The sequence below is a fragment of the Colletotrichum higginsianum genome, chromosome 1 (assembly GCF_001672515.1).
Source record: "Colletotrichum higginsianum IMI 349063 chromosome 1, whole genome shotgun sequence".
In the NCBI taxonomy this organism is placed as follows: Eukaryota; Fungi; Ascomycota; class Sordariomycetes; order Glomerellales; family Glomerellaceae; genus Colletotrichum; species Colletotrichum higginsianum.
The window spans coordinates 2,997,014-3,013,041 of record NC_030954.1 but is presented as its reverse complement, the minus strand read 5'-3'; the positions used below and the strand labels follow the sequence as shown (position 1 = coordinate 3,013,041).

The following is a 16,028-nucleotide window of genomic DNA, read 5'->3' as shown; positions in this document are numbered from 1 at the left end:
GCGGAGGGACAGCAGCAACGCATTCTCATCCATCGATGCTCACTTCAAGACCTATGAGGCCGCTTCCTGGTCCTCAGATCCTCACCTTTGCCCTCGAGAACTGGCCGTACAACTCGGGGCCCGTCAGCAGAGCCAGCAAGCCCAAGGTCCGAACAGGATGCATCACTTGCAAGTGAGTCTTCCCGTCTTGAGCCCATGAACCAACCCGCCCCTTACCAACGCTTTCTCCAGACGACGCAGAATCAAATGCGACGAGACGAAGCCGTCCTGTCAGAACTGTCTCAAGCGCCGGGTATCGTGTGAGGGGTACGAACTCAAACCGCCGAGAGCGTCCTCGCAACCACAGCAGTTCTTCCGATCCAGCCACTCACCCATACTGGTTGAGCCGAGCTACCAGGGCCTCGTCTTTACGACGCAGCTGCAAAAGGACCACTTCGATCAGTGGCTGTCGTTCGCCGCCGACATCCTCGTGTTCCCCTCCCAGCTCATCACCGACACGATCCCTCAGATCGCCCGCTCGGACCTGGCGGTGCGGAATGCCGCCTTCGCCATCGGCGCGGCGGCGCTGGGCAGCAGCACTCGCGAGGAGCGCCTCGCGGGCAAAGGTCCTTACTATGCGGATGCTCTCGGGTATTACAACCGCGCGTTGAAGCTGACCGCGAAGTCGCCTCCGACAGAGGAGACCTTTCCCGGCGTCTTGATGACATGCCTCTTGTTTTTCATGTTCGAGGCCCTGCAAGGGGGCAGGAAGGCGGCGTTGACGCATCTCAACCACGGCAACAACATCCTCAATCAGTACGAAAAGCGAGTTCACAACAGGCGTGATCCTCTGGTCGCGGCAATAGCCTCCAACTTCCAGCGCTTGACGCTGCAGTCATGGAGCCACAACGGGGACCACCCAAAGGAGACTGAGGCACAGGCGCCATGGTGCTGCCGGGGCCAGACGAGGCGGTATGCGGTCGACGAGATGCCGGACACGTTCGGGTCCCTTGACGAGGCCCATCGCTGGTGGGAGATCACACAGCACCACGTCATACACCACGCGCCCATATTGATAGGGTTCCGTGTTGAAGGGACGGGGAATAAAGCACCTTCTTTCCCTGCGAACCAGAGTCTCCCGATACCTCCAGAGCATGTAAAAGGGTACAATCGATTCATCGAGGCATGGCGGGCCAGATTCAAACCTCTGTTGGAGGCGCAGGAGAGGACGGAAATGGATGACAAGGAGCGTCTCAAGGCCCTCGGTTTGCGGATTCACTCGGCATACTTGTCTATCCCGATCTTGACGGCAAACTACACCGACGCCGATGCCCTAACCCAGATGACGCCCGTCTTCCGAGAATACGTCGCACTCAGCGAGGAGTTCCTACACCTCCAGAAACGGCTCACGAAACTGGATGGCGAGACATTCACCGTGGACAGCAACAGCCCGACATGGCCCCTCGGCGCGGCCGCCATGCTCTGCGTCGACGGGGCTGTCAAGGCCGACGCCGTGCAACTCCTCCGTGGGTTCCCGCGGCGCGACGGCTTGTGGGACACACAGGTCTGGATGAGCATGATGCAGAGCTACGAGTCGGCCAACATCGTGATCGCTGGCCGCGCCGGCGGCGACAAGAAGGAGGCGCAGCACCTGTTCGACGTGGAGGTTGTGTACGACGACAAGTCGGTGGCGTGGATCAGACAGGCGGAGGACCCGTCGAGTGCCAGTCCCGAGGAATTGGAGTACAGAATCAATCTCCCGTGAGAGATGGTGAATACATTGCAGTTTCTCATGACGTCCACCCATCGGCTGTTCGTGACTGACGCATTCGTGAAGCTGATAAGGATGGCCTTAGTTTCTTGGCAATGAATGCATTTCGTCATTGTATTTGTCTTGTCATTTGTGATGAATTCACTGCAAAACGACAGCACTCCTTCATGGGCCGCATCGGCGCGAGTCAGCCCGGATCATATGCAGGCGTAGGCGGGGGCCGGACTTTGGAAACTCGGCCCCACCTCTCCGACTCGGCGACACGGCGACACGGCGAAGGGGTCGGCGAATGGCCCGGCTAAGAAAAGAATGAACCAACGAACTTTACCAGCGCTTGACGAATTTACAATTCCACACATGCTCGTAAGTGGTAATAGAGACCATTGTGTGTCAACGATGTTGCTAAGTCCTGGTCCAACACGCCTATCTACAGCCCGTGAGCCCATGCAGCATAACATGACCCTTGTCTATGTTTCTTCTCCGCGTGAAACTTAGTACACGTACTAGTAAATGTTAGTCATAGATCACAACATGCAAAGAACTGTGAGACCTACCTTGAAGTACTTGTTCTGAAGGTCGGTCTCGTCCAGGAGACCCCGCTCGTACGCCTGCTGCTCGTTCTCCCGCGAGCCTGCATGCTCCGCCGTCCTGGACCGGTTGCGGAGCCACAGGAGGGACCAGAGGCCACACAGGCACGCGATCTGCACGCCAACGCAGAAGAGCATCATGGCGACCCCCAAGGGGTACCTAGGCGCCTGCTCGGCCCTGAAGAAGAAGGGCCCGACGAAGTTGCCGAGGCAGTAGCCGATCAGGAGCATGGCGTTGGTGGTGATCTTCTTGGTGTGTCCAGCCGTGTTGGCCGTCGCGACTGACATGGATAGAGTCCAGGTGGCGGTGTAGGCGAAGGATATCCAGAGGCACGCGAGGCGGCCGTACGGGTTGGACTGGTCGATCAGCCAGAGGCCGAGGATGCCGGCGAGGAAGGGGGCGAGGCACATGAGCATGATGGCGATGCGGGCGTTCGGGTAGTACGATGCGAAGAAGCTGCGTTCTGTCAGCGTGATACGGGTCAGGGGTGAAGGGGGGGCGCGCCCACCATGCCAAGGGGCAAAGAATGAGTTGAACGGCACCCGACGGCATCTGAATGAGGGTTGTTTGGAGGGTCGAGAACCCCATTCCTCTAATCACGAGGCCCTGGAACTAATAAGGGGGTTAGAGACCGGCGGCTAACGAAAGACCAGCTAGGAAAACTCACCGTTGTCAACCCGCCGTTGGGAGAGTTGCTCGCCACGGCGAACAGGAACAGCAGCCAGGTCTTCAGGTCCGTCATGGCCTCCTTGAACTGGGGCCACTTGAACTTCTTGTTCTCGACGCCCGTGCCGTTGGCCTTGACGCGGCCGACCACCAGCGCCCTCTCCCTCTCGGACAGAAACTTGGTCGTGAGCGGTGACCCGGGCAGGAAGACGAGCATGAGGACGCCCCAGGCGACGGTGACGGCGCCCCAGAAGAGGAACAGGATGCGCCAGCTCGCGACGGGCCCGCGGATGTGGCCGATGCCGAAGGTTACGATGCCCGCGACGATGTACCCCAGGCCCGCGGACCCGATCCAGACGCCCATCCGCACGGGCTGCTCCCTGCGCGAGTAGTACATGGAGAACAGCAGCATCGTGCCCGGGTTGATGGACGCCTCGAAGGCGCCGAGGAAGGCCCGCGTCGCGGCGATGCTGGCGAAGCCGCGCGACGCGGCGTGGCACATGAGCACGGCGCCCCAGAGAACGACGGTGGCGGACATGAAGTGGTTGATGGGGAGCTTCTGGAGCAGGACGTTGGTCGGGAACTCCCAGAAGAGGTAGCCCACGTACAGCAGGGCCCCGGCCCAGGAGAACTCGGGCCCGGACAGGCCGATGTCCTCGCGGATGCCGAAGACGGCGGCGTAGCTGAGTGTCGTCCGGTCGATGGACTGCAGGGCGTAGGTGATACAGAGCAGCGGCATGAGTCTCAGGTCCAGCCGCCGCAGGAGGGCAGAGCTTTCCTGCGGGTCGATGACCTCGCCTTCGGATGTGTCTAGGAAGTCGAGGGCCTGGGCGGGCCCGGAGGCCATGAGCTCTTCCTTTTTCGTCATATCTGGCTTCATGATTCTCGCTGGTATGTCCTTGGATATGTCGGAATAGGAGAGCTGCTCTTGAGGGCTGGAATTCTGGCCGGCTGAGGACGTTGACGACGTTGGAGAGACTGGTGACTATATGGGCGTCGGCGTGTAAGTGCCGGCCCCGCTGTGCGGATTCATTGTCTGAGGGGGCTGTCTTGAGATGCGACAGATAAGAGGCATCGGTACGGCTGGTGGTGGTGGTGGTGGTGGTGGTAATGGCGTTGCTTTCCGCGGGGAAGTCTTATCACCCGCTTGAAGTCATCCGCCGCCGTAACTTAACTACCCCGCGCACAACGCCAGAGCGAGTAGCCGTATTTCTGATTGCCTTTGTTGCTGATACCACACGGGCCATCAATTTGTGAAGACGTTATAGCGTTGAGAAACATACTCCAGGTTCGGCAAAAGTGCACTTGGAGTTGACACGATATTCGTAGAGAAAAGGGGGAGGGAGGATATCAGATACTCAGTCATCAAGACAACTCCTAAGCCGCATAAATGAAATCTGTCTCTATTAAAAAATTGAGATTAAACAGATTTTCCTCGGTGATATTCGTGACACTCTACTTGTCTTCAAGATACAGGCCCTCATCAGGGGGTGGAACACCATACCAGTCCAGGCCCAGCTTGTCTTCCGGGTCAGGATCGGGCATCTGGTAATATCCATCGTACCTCCACCAAGTCCGGTCCTCCCAGACATCCTCGACCGGCAAGACCCCCTCGGCCTTCATCTCGTCCCTGACCCTCTCCACGCCGCGCCAGACCCGCAGGACGTTCTCGCCGGCGACCTTGGCCAGCTGCGCCTCTGTCGCACCGCGGTCGAGGATGGCCCGCAGCAGCCCCGGGTAGCACTTCACGTCCTCCAGACCCGGGATGACGGACGCGATGCCGTCAAAGTCGGAGCCGAGGCCGACGTGGTCCCAACCGACGCGCTCCGCGACGTAGAACAGGTGGTCGAGGACCATGTCCATCCGGGCGTCCCTCCGCCGGGCGGCGACGTGCTCCGGGACGAAGGTCACCATCACGATACCGCCGTTGGCCGGGACCATGTCGAGGATGTGGTCCGGCACGTTGCGGGGGCAGTCGAAGACGGCCTTGGCGTTGGAGTGGGAGAACATGACCGGCGCGCGGGAGAGCTCGAGGACCTGCTTGGCGCAGTCTTCCGACACGTGGGAGATGTCCACGATCATCCCTGGCGAGCGAGCGGTCAGCCGTGTTTCGCAAGATGGCAACGTGGTAGGACTTTACCTAGCCTGTTCATCTCAACCACCGCCGAGCGGCCCAGCTTCGACAGACCGCCGTGAACCGGTCCGATTTTCGACGTCGAGCTGTCGGCGAAGGCGTTGTTGCAGACGTGGGTGAGGGTACACTCGCAAAAGTCAACGTCTTGACCCACGAGTCTCGTGCATAGGTACACCCGACTTACATATCTGACTCCCAGGCGGTAGAACGCCCTGATGATTCCAATGCTGTTGCCAGCCATGTGCAGTCTGCACCGCAAGTCAGCCATCCACAAACAACACTGCCCACATTCTCCCCCGTCGGAACACATACCCCTCGATGCCGATGGAGCAAGCGATCCGGCCCGACTCATAGACGCCCTTCACGTCGTCCGGCCCCTGCACCAGCTCGAACGTCTCGGGGTAGGACTCGACGAGACGCAGCGTCAGGTCGATCTGCTCAATGGCGTCGCGCGCCATGTCCGAGTACTCCGGGGTGGAGAAGTTCTCGGCGGACCTGAGGCAGGGGACGCAGATGGACCAGAACTGGCCGCCGACGGCGCCTTGCGAACATGCCGTGTAAGTGGGGTTTCCACGGCGGTCTATCCGCAATGCGAGGAAGGGGAAAAAAAACTCACCTTCCCTCAGGCGGGGGATGTCCGTCATGCCCCTCTCGAAGCCATTCGCGAGGTCGAACTTGGGGTTGTCGTGGATCCTGCCGCGGAAGCACGCCCGCGGCTGTTGAGGCAGGTCGTTGTGGCCATCGATGAGGGGCGTCTCGCGGAGGACTCGCTTGACTCGCTCGTCGATGTCAAGTTTCTGGTAAGGGTGGTCCGCTGGCGCCATGGTTTTGAGAAGCTGATGTGATTTTGGGTTTTTCTTTTGCCTCGAAGATGGCACAAAACTCGGCTTGCAACTAACTCGAGGTTGAGACGTCGTTTATCAGCAGGTACATGGTCCGCGGCAATGGCTAGGTCGTCACCGATGTTGTAGAGGACGTGACTCTGGCGGCGATGAACAAGTTCCCCTCGGCCAAGGTATGCGGAGTTCCCGCGCAAAAGGGGGGACGGACCCATAGATACGGCTTCATGGTCCGGTTCGGCTGCTGCCATGCACCCCAAATCCTCCATGATGGAGAGCCGGATAACCGGGGTGCCCTTGTTTTTGTAGGTTCGGATGATGATAAGAGGCCGGCCGTTCTTTTTGCTGTTTGATAATGACCAGCCGCAAATCGCTAGTTACGTTTAATGTGTAAGTCAAGCTTGATGGTTAGGCCTACAACGGCTCGCTCTGGCGCTTCTACATATGGTCGAGACTTTTTACGAATACACACACACACACACACACACACACACACACACACACACACACACAATGGCTGACAATCAATAAAAACCAATAACATCGATCAAGTAGTGATGTACGATGGTTGCAGCAGACTATCTGCTATGATCATGACCGCGAGCAATCCGACCTAGAACAAGCACACTGTATAACAAGAGATAGGGTATCGTAGAAACAAGATAACCAATGAGACAGGTGGAACATGATAGATACAAAGCAAACCAATATTTCATACTTCGTCGCCGTTCAAGTCTGCTGTGTGGTTGATCTCGGCCGATGGATCCATCGGCGGAGGCTTTACTACTGCCTCGCCGCCGTACACCGATAAAGAATGAAAAGTATGAAAGCGCAAAAAAACATCAAATGCCACCAAGTAGCTCACTTCCCGCTGGCAGACTTCTTGCTGGTCTGTCGCCGGTTGAGCACCTTCATCTCGGGGTCGACGACGAGCGCCTTAAGCCGATGGTCGATCTCATCCAGACCGGCAGCAATGGTGCGATCTACAACCCGAGCGCGTTAGACAACATTTCAGCATCACATTCTAGCGATATGTGCACTCACGAAGGGTGTCGCGGAGGCCTAGGGCACGGTTGAACGCGTTGGCGAGCGCCGCCTGCTGCGTCTCCCCGGACGCCCAGGAGCCCCGGATGCCGTCCAGAGAGAGCTTGAGGGAGGCCTGGGTCCGGAAATGCGTCGAGTAGAAGACGGCGACGGCGTTTAGCAGCGGGGCCGCGTTGTTGTTCCACGGGGCCCGGTTTCTCAACAGGTCGCGGTAGATGAACAGCAGCTGCCACAGCGCGGCCCAGACCGCGGGCGTCTCGTGTTCCGGGATCTTCTTCGGGCTCAGGTACTTGTCGAGTGCGCGGAGCACGTTGTTCTCGAACGACTCGAGGGCTTTCCGCGCGATGGTCCTAAACTCGGCCTTGGCGGGCAGCGGCAGCGGCTCGACGGTGCGCGTGTTCTCTCGGACGAAGTTGAAGTCCTCCTCGCAGCATATCTTGTACATGATCTTCATTTTGTGGACGTTGTCGAGGAGCCCCATCTTCCAACCGTTAGCGCGAGATCGTGCGAGCGCCGGATGAATCCCATACCTGGGGTCGCTTGGGGGAGCCCCCGGAGCGACAGGGAGCGGAGTAATCCTTGATGAACTGCTCGATAAGGCCTTCGAAGGTGTCTTTGTCTTCGGGGAACGCAATGCCCTCGCCCCATCTGATCAGCTCATCATACGATGGAACCCCGCTGCATTCTCTGGCAAAGACGCAACCCTGGTGGAGGACCTGTTGCGCGTTCTCCGCCATGCAGCAGTAGTTCCGCAGCGCAATGGAAAGCTTGACACTGTGATGACCGCGTTTGAACATCACATGGCCTCTGTGGATGTTCCCAACGAACCGTGGCTGTGAGAGCGTGAGGGAGTGTTTCGCTCTCAGCTCATTCTCTCTGTTCAGTCCAGCAACTGGCATGTCTTAGCTCTCCGTACATGAGGTCACAAGGGACAGAGCCGAGCAGAGGTTGAAAAAGAAGGTGAAAAAAAAAAAGAAAAAGCTTACAACGGGCAGAGGACAAGTCCAAGGCGACACCGGCAAAATCTCTGCGAATGCAGGAACTCGAGGCGTGGTCCATGGGAAAAGCCTTGATGCACTTGTCGCATGTACCGTCCGGTGTGCATGTGACCTTCTGGATCCGACATCTTGTGCAAGATCCGACGGACCTGACCTGGTTTGTCCTTATGGGGTCCTTGACGACCCGCTTGTGCCCGTTGGGGCTGTTGGAGCGAGACCTCTTCTTGGGGACCCAGAGGTTCTGCTTTCTGGGCGGATTTGGTTTCTGGTCGAGGCGGGGGAAGAGGAATGGGTCGTGAGGGCTAGTGAAGTCGTTGATGCCGGCGGGTTCGTTCTCATACTCTTCCGAGATGATGGTGTCATGGTCTGTCAAAGGAGATCCCGGGCTGGACTGCAAGGTCATGGGGGTGCGGACAGAGGACGTCTCCGTGCTTCCAGAGTCCGGCACGGACAGTGTAGTACCATCAGCCATGATGGGGGAAGGGTCTGGGTCGTACTCGTAATCCCGCCTGAAGGAAGCAAGGTCGAAGAATTCGAGCAGCTGGTCGTTCTCACTTAAGACCTTCTGTCCTTGACCGCTATCAGGGCCCCCCCCGTAGGCGGTTGGGCTGGGGTCTAGGTGTTTTGCATGGCGATGCTGGTCCAGGAAGGTGTAAATAGCATTTTTGTCGAGCTCCATGTTGACCATGTAAGTCGCTGTGAGAGGACAGGGGTTGGAGTATGTATGTACAAGGGCAGACGGCGGCTATCCAGTGCTTTTGTCCAAAATTGCGGGAACTTGACAGACTGGATATGTAGATGGAGAAAGCGATGAGGGGTCTCGAGACCTCTCGTACACACACCCTGTTATACCAGTCAGTGCCAGCTGAGGCTCTTCAAGATGCTCAGTTTCGACAACCTACACGACGCCCTCGATCAATTCTCGGTGGAAGCCGGGTATACCATTGGTCAATGGCAAGCTGCGCCCCATATAACCATGCCAATCAGATACCCTTGGCTCACCGGGAATTGCATCGAGTTCATGCTTGGGCACGTCGAATGTCCTCTGGGGGATCGTTTACATAAGCGAGCTGACGATGCAGCCCACGTGCTATATAAAGGGAGGGTGTCCCGTCTGTCGGGATACGGAATGCCCTCGCGGTCTGTATGCATGGATCCGTCGACTCCGACTCCGACTCCATGGCACTGTCGTTGGAAGATATGGCAGACGGGGCGTCCCGAGGCTTGCGGAGGTAGTTCCAGACCTTGGCCATGGAACTTTTCTGTGGTCCTACCAAAGTACTGATTTCTTTATGTATTTGTATCAGCTTGTGTACGCCCGACGCACAAGACAGGGCGTCTGCGTATCCGTCCCTAGCAACATCTGCAGCCCGAGTCTCGTCCGTGACAAGGACTGAGACATGATGGTTCCCGAACGGCGTCGCTGGTGGCTCTGTGGCAGATAATGTGCTTCGTCTTAGCCTCAAGTACTTGGAGACCGCTTTCGGTTGCGCTTCTCGTCGATTTTCCGATGGTGCTGTCTGTGATGGCCCGATGAGACTGGCTTGACTCCCTTGGCATGACTCTGAATCATAGCCCGGGGTTGATGGAGGTCAGCAGCTACAATCACTACCATGAAAGGAGAAACCAATCCATCGAGGCGTCTGTGTGTCCCGACCCTTGTATGAAGTCTACAACTTGAACGTTGACGACAAGAGGAAGTGGATCTGATGTCGGACATGGAGGAATTCTTTTTGTTGGCGTTCCGTCCCCCCCGGACGTTCGATAGCGGGGCACAAACGGCCGGGAATGGCGGGGTTGAGGCCGCTAACCGGTCCAGCTGGCACTGCACTTCTGGCAGCACTTTAAGCTGCTGCCATGTGGGATGGGTGGTCCCTGTAACAGTAAGAAAAGAAGGGACGTGCAGCCCCGCCCCTGTCAGTTCGGCCCCACCCAGTCAAACCCATCACACGTCACTTTCCCAACGCTTCTCGGGTCGTGCCATGTCTCCAACGGGGGGGGGGGGGGCCTTTTTTGCATCTGCAGCTCCGTCGCAAATCCTTGGGGTCTCCCCTTCTTTTCCTTCTCCAACAATGCGAACAAGCTGAAAGCTCACAGTCTTCACCATGGCGCCCGGTCTACTATCATACGTCCCCATCGTCAACCGCTTCGTCTCGGACGGCGAGCGAGCGCAAGCCATCGACATCCCCGCCGTTCAAGTCCACGATGTCGAAACCGACCACGACAGACGAGCGAGGTGCCTCAAGCACCTGCTGAGGGCGAACCACGTCAACCACTCCATCATCTACCATAACCTCCAGTTCGACAACCATACCGCACACGTGCTCTCCTCGGCTTACCTCCTCGGCGCGAACGACCGGCAACTGCAAACCATCTACGAGGCCGAAGCCAAGGAACTCGAGCCATGGAAGGAATCACCGGCCGAGGTCACCGAAGACGACTGGAGAGATCTCCTGGGCGACAAGACGTACCAGAGAGCGTACGTCGACTTCTTTGAAGACTCGCTGGCGTACAGCTCGTACGACTGGAAAAAGGTTGTCGACAAGTTCATGTTCACGGGCGAGGAGCCCCTGGTCCACGGACTCATCGGTGGCCGTACGTATTGCTAGCCCGACGGACTTGCGCCATGTTGTGCCCGCTAACCCCCTTACGTAGTTGGCCACCCCCTCATTCACCTCGGATACGCATACGAGATGAACTCTAAGGAGATCGCCATCGAAGCACTCGCCTTGACCGCCACACAATACAACTTCTTCCATCGATATCTCGACGACAAGTCCTACACGAAGCCCTCGCCGTTCGGTTCCAAGTCGATCTTTCAACTGACCAACAAGTTGGCCGAGGACAAGCGTTTTGATGGCTTGTTCAAGGAGCCGGCGCTGGAGAACCTCAACATCTTGTTCGAGAAGCACGAGAGCCTCGTCCTGGAATACTGGAATGCCTGGACCATCACCGATCCCGTGAAGCAATTCGAGGAGTCCCAGGAGCTCGCCGTCGCGCTCCTCGTCGCGACGGTCCCCCGTGGGACTCACGCATACAACTTCTTCGCCGTGCACCTCCTGACGACGAGCCATGCCGTGCGCATTCTCCTCCCCTTCATCCCGGTCAAGTTCCATGTCGACTTGGTGAGGGAATGGTGGCTACTGGTCCTCGGCGTGTACATATCTCTCCTGCGACCAAAGATCGACCCCGACAACGTCGAGACGGACCTGAAGGGCCGACACTGGGGCCACGCGGAGCACGAGGCTCTGAACTCGCAATGGGCGACAGATGCACACTACGTCAAAGGTTGGTCTATAATTCCGGCTACCCTGTACCTTTACTGATGAGATCTAGCCATCCGCGCCATGAAGGAGGCGTCCAGGACATGGGGCGACGTCCACGAACGCTATCTGGCTTCTGCTCTGACTTTTGTTGACAACTTCCGCGGGTGGACTTTCTGAGCGCCGGACGCAGTGTGTGTTGTTTGATGGGGGCGTGAACCAGCCGACGTACCCCCTTGACGAAGCGGATGCTTCGATGCCATTGCGCACCTTAGCTGCGCATGTTGTATAACATTGAAATATGTAGCCATGGGAATGAGTCTGAACGGGTAACGAGGGTTTGCAATGTATCTGTCCTGAAGCCAAGCGATGTGTGCCACTGCGTGACAACTGCGTGACATCTAGAGGCAACATGTTCGGCACCATGTTCGGCACATCTATGGGTAGGAAATGACGCGGGTATGCCAGGAGCAATGCCAGAATAGTGATAATCATATAGGATGAAGAGTTTATTTGCTCATTCGTACAATCACACATAATCAGTGAAGCAAAGTATATGTTGAATTCGATGTCCGTCCTAGTGGGAATCAGCCTAGGCTCGTCATTAGTACCGCAAATGCGCCGACGCCAGATGGCTTAGCGAAGTAATTAGCGCTCACCCACTGTAGCGCCCCTCAAAAAGTGCCCGCCGAAGTGTGGGCCAGATGCAAGATATGCGAGGCCAGGCGACGGGATGCAGCTGCCGCTTGGGCAGTTCTGAGCTATGAGCTGCGGCTGCGAGCTGCGAGTTGCGAGCGTGCTTTCTTGGCCGATCTTTCTCCCAGATTGTTTATAGCTTCCACATCACCAACGTCACCGACGAAAAATCAGAGGACGCGCCGACCGACCTGCAAATCTGCAGAGGCATGCGCCCATGTTGAGCCCGTCAATCACCTTCCCATCCAATGGCCCCGCCTGCCAAACGAAGAAGGCGCAACGTCGTCGATTCTGACGATTCCGACGACGCACAGCCAAAGACGAATACTCTCACCAACTTCCTCCTCTCGTCGCCCTCGAAACCCGACAGCCGGGCCACTACCGCCTCCCCGAGCCCTACGAAGCCGAAACCCCGCCCCGCATACAGCGGTCGAGCTGCCCCGGCCCCGGCCGTCTTCCAGTCGCGCAATGGGCAGTCGAACAAGGGCACAAAGAGCCCGAGCACGAGTCCGGAGAAGCCGAAGGGGAAGCTGCAGAAGCGCGCCAAGGTGGAAGAGAAAGGCCGGAATGGCGACCTCATGACGCTCTTCTCCAAACAGGCGTCAAAGACCAGCGCGAAACCCGCCGCTCCCTCGAGGACACTGCCCCTCGACGACATAGTCAGCGACCCCATCTCCGAGGACGACGACGTCGCGGAGCAGAAAGCCAGCACGTCGAGCATCGTAGGCCAAAATGCACGCAAAAGATTCCAGGACAACACGCCGGCCTCTTCGTCGACAACGGTCGGTTCGAGCCAGAAGTTCCTCAAGCCCCCACGTCCGACGAAGCCGGCGGCCCTTGACGACGATTTGCGGCCATGGTCGGAACGCTTCGGCCCTGTCAACCTGGACGAATTGGCCGTACACAAGAGAAAGGTCTCGGATGTGAGGAAGTGGCTGGAGGATGTCGTTGCCGGGCGACTGCGCCAACGCCTGCTCCTTCTCAAGGGCGCTGCAGGCTCAGGAAAGACCACCGCCATGAGGCTGTTGGCGAAGGACATGGGGTACGAGCTGCTGGAGTGGAGGAACCCAACGAACACTCTCGGCGCGCATCTTGGGTACACGTCGGCCTCTGCCCAGTTCCAGGAGTTTCTGAGCAGAGGCGGAAAGTTTGGGCAGTTGGACACGGACACGCCAACCGAGGCACCCCGTCCAGCCAGCGAGAAGCCCGACTCGGCGGGGAAGATCATTCTCATCGAGGAGTTCCCCAACACCTTTTCTAGGTCATCGACGGCCCTAACCTCCTTCCGGAACACGCTCGTGGAATATCTGGCGACGAACACGCCTTCGTTGACGACAAGTTTTGGGCGACGGTCCGCTAGTGAACCCATCACCCCTGTCGTGCTGGTCATCTCGGAAACGCTGTTGACCACGACATCGGCGTCGGCAGACAGCTTCACCGCCCACCGACTGCTGGGCCCGGAGATCTTGCGACACCCCGGCACCCGTATAATCGAGTTCAACGCCATTGCGCCCACCCTGCTCGCGAAAGCCCTGGAACTGGTCGTGCTGAAAGAGGCACGCAAGTCTGGCAGGAAGCGCACGCCGGGTCCGCAGGTGCTAAAACGTCTGGGCGAGATTGGGGACATCCGCAGCGCGATATCATCTTTGGAGTTTATGTGCTTGAAAGGCGACCAAGACGCCGACTGGGGGGCCAAGGTCGCCTTGTCGAAGCAGTCAAAGGGCGCCAAGGCGGGCATCCCCCTCACCAAGGGGGAAGCAGATACTTTGGAGCTGATATCCCAACGAGAGGCCAGCCTGGGCATCTTTCACGCCGTCGGGAAAGTGGTTTACAACAAGAGGGAGGACATCCCCTCGGCATCGAACGCGGCTGAGCGCTTGCCTAGCTACATCGCGCACCATTCCCGGCCGAAGCCTTCGGAGGTCTCGGTCGACGCTCTGATGGACGAGACCGGCACAGATACGCCGACCTTCATCTCGGCGCTTCACGAAAACTACATGTTCTCTTGCGAGACCGTGCCGCCTTTCGACGCATCGACACCCCTGGACTACATCAACGGTTGTATAGAGTACCTCTCGGAGAGCGACCTGCTCCTCCCATCCTGGGATAGTTTTTTTGGCGGCAGAGGCTCATCTGCTAGCTTCGGCAAGGACTCGGGCAGCCATGTGCTTCGACAGGACGAGATCGCCTTCCAGGTTGCCGTTCGCGGCATGCTGTTTTCTCTACCATCCCCCGTCAAGCGTAAAGCGTCCACTGGCGCGAAGGGCGCTGACGCATTCAAGATGTTCTACCCGACGAGCATCAAGCTTTGGCGGGCGAAGGAGGGGTTTGAAGCTCTTGTGGACGTCTGGTCGACGAAGCTCATGAAAGGGGAGGAGACAGCGCCGCGGAAAAGTCTCACCGAGGGAGCCAGCGCGTTCCGTCGACCGAGGCAAACGGACGCGGGCAACTGGATGGCCAACCGCCAGTCCAAGGCCAAGCCGGCCGACGAGAACGCCAAGACGGACGTCAACGCTGCGCCGCTACTCTCTCTGGGTAGCTCGGCCCGGAGGGAGATGCTGCTTGAACGCCTGCCGTACATGGCTTCCATCGTCCGCGGGCGCAAGTCGACGTTGCACTCTTTCAAGCTCAAGGACATTGAGAAGGTGGTCTCGTTCCAGGGCATCGGTCCGCAAACGGGCGACGATGATGAGACTGAAGACGCGGAGGAGGACGGGGTCATGACGGGCGACGCGTGGGCCACGGACAAGCCGTCGGAAGAGGCCTCGCCGCGGAAGAAGAGCGCGGCGATCCGGCATACCGGGGACGGGTCGGTGGCTGGCTTGCGGGTGCAGAGCCTGGTAATCAGCGACGACGATATCGAGGATGATTAGAGATGTACGGTTCAGATGATCAGGGTGGTGTTGTGGCTTTATAAAAAAGAAACCTGATGAGGACCGGGAAACGGATATTTGTTTTTCAAGACTGACTGGGTTTTGCGGGCATGGAGTCTGGCGGGGGGGTGATGGGCCTGTTTTGATGTCGCGTTACAGTGAGCCCATAGGGGTTTGACATAGATGCCAGTCCTTTCACCGGCGAATAGATCCTGGCTGAAGAATATGAGAGAGAGACTTGTGCCGCCGTGGCGTGTGCGGCCTTTGGGGTTCGTGGTGAAGTAGCGAGGTACTTTCCGCCGCCGTTTGCTTGTTTCTCGCCTGGCCGCCCATCTTGGAGGACCATGCTTATTTACTGCTAGCATTCAGTTGTCGTCCTTTCACAGCGCTCTCTACTCCCCGAGACTCGGCCCGAGTGAGTCTCGGGGGGCCGTCACCTTGGTGCTCTGCCGCGCCTCCTCCGTACGGAGTGGGTCGAACATCCGGCCGGCCCGGGAGTAGGCAGGGACCCCGGCTCCGCTACCGTGGGAAAACAAGAACAGACCCGACTTTCCGTGCCGTTCTCAAAAACAAGAAAGGAACGCCTATCGGGGGTGGGGATATCTCCCGGATCCCGTGACTGGTGTAAGTCTACCCGACGTACCCCGGTTCGTTTGTTTGATGGCTGGACGACGAAGACGACGACGACGACGAGTTATGTTCCGTTTTCGAACCGGGGCGTTCTCACCCAATCATCCCTCGCGATGACGAGCGATCGGAGGCCAACACCCCTCTCCTCGTACGACATGGCACAACAGGAACCCAACTTTGTGTGAGACCTACGAAGGCGCGACAACATACGACATCCCCCGCCCGTCCCTTTTACCCAAGCCTGGGGCATGTCTCACGAAACCCTTTTGGCCCCCTCCCCCCCGCGCCGGGGAGATGCGTCAACGAAAGGGAGGACAGACAGGCGGGGGGGAGAGATGGCAAGCAGAAGCAGTCCAAGACCAGGTCGACGAGACACCAACCCCCCTTCCCCCTTAGGCAGATATCTATCTAGTATCAACGCAGGTATCCGCAGATAAAGGTGGGGGGAATCAAAAAAAAAAAAAAAGCCAGTCTACCCTATTGAGACGTTCGTCTTCGTGGCGCGCGCCCAGCACAGCAGAGACAAACCTAGATGATGCATTCCCAC

The 16,028-nt window shown here is 58.1% G+C and overlaps 7 protein-coding genes across 7 annotated transcripts; 3 read left to right on the top strand and 4 right to left on the bottom strand.

Annotated features, from left to right (window-relative positions):
• Positions 1 to 35: 35 nt before the first annotated feature.
• Positions 36 to 1,744, top strand: CH63R_00926 (C6 zinc finger domain protein; the record flags this gene model as incomplete). Its single annotated transcript, XM_018295901.1, has 2 exons — positions 36 to 172; positions 232 to 1,744. 2 exons carry the CDS (start codon positions 36 to 38, stop codon positions 1,742 to 1,744), a joined length of 1,650 nt encoding a protein of 549 aa, XP_018164263.1.
• A 497-nt stretch (positions 1,745 to 2,241) lies between these two features.
• On the bottom strand, positions 2,242 to 3,884 carry CH63R_00925 (Major facilitator superfamily transporter; the record flags this gene model as incomplete). The annotated part of the gene is made up of 4 exons (XM_018295900.1): positions 2,242 to 2,253; positions 2,305 to 2,794; positions 2,847 to 2,950; positions 3,006 to 3,884. The coding sequence occupies 4 exons, from the start codon at positions 3,882 to 3,884 to the stop codon at positions 2,242 to 2,244; spliced, it is 1,485 nt and encodes a 494-aa protein (XP_018164262.1).
• Positions 3,885 to 4,459: 575 nt separating this feature from the next.
• On the bottom strand, positions 4,460 to 5,962 carry CH63R_00924 (Dipeptidase; the record flags this gene model as incomplete). Its single annotated transcript, XM_018295899.1, has 4 exons — positions 4,460 to 5,088; positions 5,145 to 5,386; positions 5,451 to 5,718; positions 5,755 to 5,962. 4 exons carry the CDS (start codon positions 5,960 to 5,962, stop codon positions 4,460 to 4,462), a joined length of 1,347 nt encoding a protein of 448 aa, XP_018164261.1.
• An 876-nt stretch (positions 5,963 to 6,838) lies between these two features.
• CH63R_00923 (uncharacterized protein) lies at positions 6,839 to 7,502 on the bottom strand (the record flags this gene model as incomplete). Its single annotated transcript, XM_018295898.1, has 2 exons — positions 6,839 to 6,960; positions 7,022 to 7,502. The coding sequence occupies 2 exons, from the start codon at positions 7,500 to 7,502 to the stop codon at positions 6,839 to 6,841; spliced, it is 603 nt and encodes a 200-aa protein (XP_018164260.1).
• Positions 7,503 to 7,512: 10 nt separating this feature from the next.
• Positions 7,513 to 8,707, bottom strand: CH63R_00922 (uncharacterized protein; the record flags this gene model as incomplete). Its single annotated transcript, XM_018295897.1, has 2 exons — positions 7,513 to 7,913; positions 8,008 to 8,707. The coding sequence occupies 2 exons, from the start codon at positions 8,705 to 8,707 to the stop codon at positions 7,513 to 7,515; spliced, it is 1,101 nt and encodes a 366-aa protein (XP_018164259.1).
• Positions 8,708 to 10,124: 1,417 nt separating this feature from the next.
• CH63R_00921 (MGS207 protein) lies at positions 10,125 to 11,345 on the top strand (the record flags this gene model as incomplete). Its single annotated transcript, XM_018295896.1, has 2 exons — positions 10,125 to 10,614; positions 10,675 to 11,345. 2 exons carry the CDS (start codon positions 10,125 to 10,127, stop codon positions 11,343 to 11,345), a joined length of 1,161 nt encoding a protein of 386 aa, XP_018164258.1.
• Positions 11,346 to 12,226: 881 nt separating this feature from the next.
• CH63R_00920 (Rad17 cell cycle checkpoint protein) lies at positions 12,227 to 14,851 on the top strand (the record flags this gene model as incomplete). The annotated part of the gene is made up of 1 exon (XM_018295895.1): positions 12,227 to 14,851. The coding sequence occupies one exon, from the start codon at positions 12,227 to 12,229 to the stop codon at positions 14,849 to 14,851; it is 2,625 nt and encodes an 874-aa protein (XP_018164257.1).
• Positions 14,852 to 16,028: the final 1,177 nt, after the last annotated feature.